This window comes from Clupea harengus, chromosome 1, assembly GCF_900700415.2.
Source record: "Clupea harengus chromosome 1, Ch_v2.0.2, whole genome shotgun sequence".
Taxonomy (NCBI): domain Eukaryota; kingdom Metazoa; phylum Chordata; class Actinopteri; order Clupeiformes; family Clupeidae; genus Clupea; species Clupea harengus.
This window is the reverse complement of record NC_045152.1, coordinates 22966704-22973333: the sequence shown is the minus strand read 5'-3', so window position 1 is coordinate 22973333 and position 6630 is coordinate 22966704. Positions and strand designations below refer to the sequence as shown.

Sequence of the window (6630 nt, the reverse complement as noted above, 5' to 3'; positions counted from 1 at the left end):
TGACACAGTACTCCACCCAATGAATCAGGATTCAAATTTGTTTACAAGGGAACGCTGTGGAAAACCTTGTTTACACAAGCTAACTTGCCTCATGTAAAATAGACATTTCTTACTGGGGGTGGGGGACAACTTGAATTTCGAAAGGTCTTTGTGGTCCAAGGTGAAAGGGTTAGAGGAGCTCATTAAATTCTTTGTGTAAATCTTATTCTGTTACAGAGCATGAAGCTCCACATTTCAGAAAGGCTGCGGTGTTTTCCTTGGAGGTTGGCGTTAAGTCATTGAGTGTGTGAAAACCTGAGAAACCTCAAGTCTGTTCCCAGCTGAACTCCTCTGGGGAGGTTGAGATTTCTTAACATTCTCTGGCCACCCTCGGTAAATGTTGTGTGGCAAAGCTCTTGAGCATTGTGAGGGTCAAGGTCGACAAGCTGGAAGCCTGCCCACTGTTTCCTGCCTGGGCTGGGGCCGACCCTGCACTATATGTCAGGTGGAGGGAGCTTACAGGGGAAGTGATGACATGGGCCATCCCTCTGGGGGAACAGGGTGCTGACGCATGTTCAGCCTGCATGCCTCTCCGGTGGTGGACTCACGGCTCCAGCCTTGGGCCCCATGGGTACCAGCGACTCGCAGCAATAAAAATGCAACAGCAGTGAACTCTCACCAGGAGTCAAATAGATATTACATTGTGGGGGTGCAGTAATCCAGTGATGCTGGATTGTTTACAGCTACACAGTTGGTGGTCACACTTTTTATTTGGGTAGTCCACCCACCTGTAGTCAACAGAGTTTCAAGAGGTTTGTTTATAATCTGAGCATTGGTAGATGGTCTATAGGGGAACATCAAAATAATGTGTGACCCTGTTGGCTAATCCTGTTTTAATGAATGGAAAGCTCAGTAACTCAGTAACAAAAGTGTAAAAATTGAATTAAGCCTTACACTAAAATAAAAGATGAATGGCTGGATTATCAGTTTCTAACCATTGGCATGGCCTCTTAATATGATGACAATATACTAAGCTAACTAATACGCTAACTCTGCTAATGGTAGAGGTCAATCAAGGTGAACCTTCATTTTGTGTTTTGCAACATTAGTTCTGTTATTGCTTCTACAAAAATGTCACAATATTGTAAAAACTAATCATTTGAATCTTTATTTCAGGAAAGCTCATGGTGAAAACAGTTATGTGGGTATTGTTTTGTGATTGCTGAGACAGCTGAGTGCGACGCCAAGGGAAAGTGCCCCATAACATTGCAGTGTTCATGAGGAGTTGGGTTCAGCGTAAGGGTATGACTTGTGGACAACACCTGTTAAATCCCATATCGGGTCACTCCTTTTTCCAACTTCATTGCTGCTTTTCCATAGCTCCTGGTACCTCGGCATCTGGGAAGTGGACACTCTTATGTTTTAACATCTTACTAAGTGATTAACATTTGATCCCAGAGTCAGGTGTCAGAATGACTCTGCTGTCTACCTTGGTGGCTCACTCGACCCTCTGCCCGTGGTAGGGTTAGCCATCAAATGTGACAAAGTGTGTTGTAGGTGCTCCTCTGACGCAAGCAAACCATTAAGTTGTAGTGTCTGGTGTCACAAGGATGCATAGCAACGCAAATGCTGCCTATAAATATGCCTCCATGTCGGTGCTATTTAAAACTGAGTCAAAGCATGAGAGTTCAATGCAACGTCCTTTTACCTATGGGGGATAGATTCATTTAAGGCCTTATGTACTAATAGTTTGCTGAATGGGTTTTGCTAAAATGATAACTTACAAATCACTTCAAATGAAAGTTTAAAGGAGTAATGCTATTTGTATTAAGAAACTAACAGTAGGTTCTGTAAAAGGGGCATACTGGGTCAAGTCAAATCTCTTTCATGAGAACAAACTCTGCTGCAAGAGCAGCTAAAGGTGATTGTCCTTATATCTCTACAGAAAATCTGTCCTCCATTTACCGCTAAAACACAATCCAAAAAAGGCAGCCAACGCATTCGCTAACATACACAATAGCATGCAAGACAAGGACTGGGAAGCACGTACGTCATGAAAGAAAGAGACACTTCCTTCAATTCATTATTGAATGTGAAAATCACACCATTTCACTTGTGTAGTGCTTTCTGGCAACTTCATGCCATGGACTACAAAGAACATTGCTTTCGGTCATAAAAAAAATGATGTAATTATAATAATAATATAAAAATAAATGTAATTTACTATTTTGTATGTATGGGGCAGCATGCAAGGTAGCAGTTGTGTGAATAAATAAATACATGTATAATTGCTAGCACATTATTTTGTTATAATTGTTAGCACATGAATTTCTCTTCTTCACTACAGGATGAAAATACACACTGTACATGTTGTGTGCCCACCACCTTAGTCAGGAAGTAAAATGTCAAAACTAACGGTGAAAAAATGGTAACTGAATAAAGACATTAAACAAACAACAGATTTTATTTAATTTGTTGACTCACTAACAGGTTATGTTAATATTGCACTTTCGACTGAATAACTGAATTAAGACAAAACTGAAATAATAACAATAGTAGTTCCAATAATAATACGTATAATAACAACATTAATAACTGTTAATTGGAATAAAGCGATAAAGACTTTTATAACCCTCAATATGAGTAATACTACGAAAGTTAGCAAACACCAAACAGCCTGCGTTGATTCAGAATCTAGAATCATATTTCAAAGAATATGCTAATGAAGTTAACAAAATGGACCAAAAGTGCTTATGTAGAGACTCTTGATACACGTACAGTTGAGTAATACATAATAATATTCTAATTCAACTACAATGAGTATACATTTCTGGAAAGCACTTAATTAGTGCTATGTGTCTGGTATTAAAATCATAGGATACTGTAAGTATGTACTCAAAAAGTTTATATCAAAATCTACGTTCCTTATGGCCTTGCATCTCATGTAGCTACTGCGTCAGCATATCATTATTGTATATGCAGCTCTAAGTACCATATTCCCAGTGAATGCACAAGTCACTGAGAAGGTGTCAACTCAATATTACACTTCAAACGAGGTGTGTATGTAAAGGTAGCACAGTCAATGAAGAATGATTCATTGTTCTTGGATTTTCCCTTAGCCCTCCCCTCTCCCACCCTCTTGTATCAATCCTCATCTCTTTCCATTAATCCTTAACCACAGGATGCGATGGAGGATTAATGGGCAGCTTCCCTTCCATGGGTTTGTACTGTGGTTATTCGTCTTAATTCTTATACATCCACTTTGGCTTCCTTCCCAGCCTGACCCAGATGTGGTCGGTCTTTTTGACACAGAGTGGGAGGAGGGGGGGAAGGAAAGCAACAACCATCAGCTTCTTCAAAGCCAGGGCTTGTCAGCGTGTGAGAAGCTTCACATGAGACTGTGGTAGGAGCCAGATGGGTCAGCCAGGCCCACCGCGTTGACACCACTCAGTGATGTTGAAACATTTGGACAGAGGAACACAACCACTACTTCTTCACCCATTCACTCCACATGTATTCACCACCCCTTGCTGGTTCCCCTACATTCCTCTCTGTAACTTGTAAATTGTTTTTTGTCCATTTTGGCACATATTCCTGTGGGTCACTTGTAAGGTCTCACGCAAAGAGGCTTCTATGGTTGGTCACCAGGGCCGTCTGACTTTCCCTTCGCCTCTCCTTCTTCCTCTCCATTCTCACCTTCCAGCATATGACACTGGACCCCAGGAGTACCAACCCGAACGACAGAAGCACCAGTCCGAAGTAGGAGATTGTGGACCCATGTGAATTAAAGCTGTATGCCACGACAGTGACCACAATACCCGCAATCAGAATGACCACTCCAAATGGCACCGTGCAGCGGTAGCAGGAAAGTTCTGCCCCACCAGTGGCTGCAGTGAGCTGGACTTCATTGACCAGGGGCACAGAGACTCCTGTGGCGGGCACAGGAGCGCTTTCATTATTGTTAGTCTTCTCTGCTAAAATGCGATCTCCGGCTGCAGGCACTCTCATGGTGTCCTTGGAGAATTCCTCTGGCATTTCAGAACAAAACAACTAGAAAGTTTTCTGTTAGCGTTCGTTGTCCTCAGCTGCGCTCCGTCAGTGTGTCCAAACCTACGTTTAGAATAACGAAACAACATTTACCCCAATGCCTTGGGTGTTCCATCTTACAGTATAAACACAACTCTAAGTGCACACAAGCAGTTTTCCAGTTGCCGTCTTGCACACACACCCTTCTCATGCTCACGGCAAAAACTGTCTGAATGACGCAGAAGCTCTCATCCCAGCACGAGCTGTCACATTCCCTGGAGAGCGCGGGATATGACATTACGATCTGCTCCGTGAAATTCGAGTACCTTCCAAATTATAAGTTATTTCACAAGCAGTTTGCTCGTCACCAAAGTTTGCAAACATAGCAATGGGACAATTAATCAGACTTTTACGTAGCCTCACACTGGGTAACAAGTATTTCTTTAAAAATGTTTTTTTTTTATCCTCTACAAGCTTGTTAATTGCTTCATAACATGATGGCTTGATTTTGCCGCAGCAAAAGAGTGACGCAAGTAGTATCTGTTAGTATTAAGTAGAGAAATGTTTTCAAAAAAAATAAATGCATGGTTTCTTTTACCGTTAAAGGTTCAAAACTTTCTTAGACAAATACATTATTAATAAAAACTGTCATGACTTGGGAAAATGTCTATAGTCTACAAATGTAATATAGGCTGCTTCAACAAAGCACGATTATGAGCTTGAGTGAAACCATATTAAGGTAACATGATATCCAACACAGGAAAGTGGCTTACCTCTTCCACAGTTTCCATCGCGAATCCTTGTGTTCGTGGAGGGATAACTGATATATCTATTCAGTTTTTCCAAAGTGTTTCTTTTAACGTGTTTCTTAAAGAGTATTTTGCCTAATAGTAGTGACCCCGCGCGAACAACTTAGAACGTCTTGCGTACAGTCTCACGCCTGTTCGTCTGAAGCTGCACCGGAGGCTAGCGGAGGTGGAATTCGACTCCCATTCATTGGATATCCACAGAGAGTTTCCTCATGCGCGACAGCGGCTTGCTCCACTGGCATATTTCTCATACAGATACACATTTATGAAATATTCGGGACCCCGGAGGTGGAGTGACTTTCTCACTCTCGACAGACTAATAAAACAAGTTCTGTTCAGGGATACTCCCAGGCCATTTGCTTGGCATGTTACAAATGAACCAAATCTAAATATTTTTGGCTTACTTTTGGTCAAACTCCAAGATTCACGAATTTATATTTAGAATAATGCACTCTCTGTTGTCATAAATAAATGAGGGTCAAGAGATATACATATACACGTGCTCACACATAGCTGCATGCACACACAAACAGACAGACAGACCGACAGACAGATAACTCCTTTGATTAAGGATGTTGGAATGGGAACAATAACAATGAATAACAAATGGCTCACAAATAATTGAGCAGTTTAAGATTAATCTTTTCCAGCAAAATATAGTCATGTAATCTGTAATAAATGAACTGTAATCTTCTTATAACTAGGCCTACTTTCAAATGTACCCGATCATGATTATAAGTACTATTTAGGCTTTTTCCATTTGCTTCCACTGTTTTTTGAAAACACAATCATTCTAAGTTGCTTTATTCATTTAATTCATTCATATGACCCATCAAGACTTTGGCTGCTGTGGCTGCAACCCAGGGCAACCACTGGGTGCTGTTGATTTAAGGTCCAGCCAATGCCCCCTCCATGGCCATGTGAAACACAAGCACTGGGTGTTATTTTACCCCTGCCCCCTCAGCCAATTCAAAGTCATATTTTCTGACACATAGTAATGTGATATGGGGTGTTGTCTATACTCTTCCTTCCTGCTGGTGATCCTTTCCCAAAAAGAGATACAAGATTTCCATGTGGGGACAGGAAGTAGTGGCTGTTTTAGTGCAAATGATTCTCACCCCATTTTAATGTAGGTGACATAACTAGAGTTTGCGATAGTATTACTTTGTGCGTGTGTGTTCTATCACCCAGTTGGGTAGGAAGCATGTTCAATGAAAATCTGTTGAAATCCATGTCAGTTTTCTGTGAATATCAAAAGGATCTCTGACCATTACTGGATTTTATGTGTCTCCATTTCCAATTGTGTATGCACCTGCTGGGCTTTTTAAATGAATGAAAATGGACACCGTCGGAAGACAAAGCATTGGAGCTGTATTTTGTTTCAGCTCTGTTATGTTAAAGTGTCTGGGTCAGTTCTGAACATAAAACATTTTTTTGATGCCTTTTGGCTTCAGGTTAGAGGAAACAAGATAAGTTTGCTCCTGTGAGTGTTACAGTTGAGTCAAGTTATAGACCTAGCTAAGGACTGGCATAGCTTACATAGGAAATCATAATACATGTGCATCAGAGAACCTTAAAGAAATGTTGCCTTATGTCTACCTAGTATTTCACATTCATTCCAAAAATATAATGTGATCCAAAAAGCAGAATTATTAAAAAGTGCAAACAGAAAACAAAACAAAACAAAATAGATGGGTAACTGTGGCCAGTGAGAGGAGATCCCTTAACCTTTCTAAATGGCACACTACATGTTTGCTGCACTGAAGACGACAAAATATAGCACGCAGATCACATCCATGCTGGCATCAGAATGGAA

At 40.9% G+C, this 6630-nt stretch overlaps 1 protein-coding gene across 1 annotated transcript; it reads right to left on the bottom strand.

Moving 5' to 3' along the window:
• Positions 1 to 3594: 3594 nt before the first annotated feature.
• tmem100a (transmembrane protein 100a) lies at positions 3595 to 4014 on the bottom strand. The gene has a single exon (XM_012825593.3). It carries the CDS (start codon positions 4012 to 4014, stop codon positions 3595 to 3597), a length of 420 nt encoding a protein of 139 aa, XP_012681047.3.
• Positions 4015 to 6630: the final 2616 nt, after the last annotated feature.

What these genes read in the sequence shown, in the direction of transcription:
- tmem100a (XM_012825593.3), bottom strand. Translation starts at nt 4,014, where the DNA reads ATGCCAGAGGAATTCTCCAAGGACACCATGAGAGTGCCTGCAGCCGGA.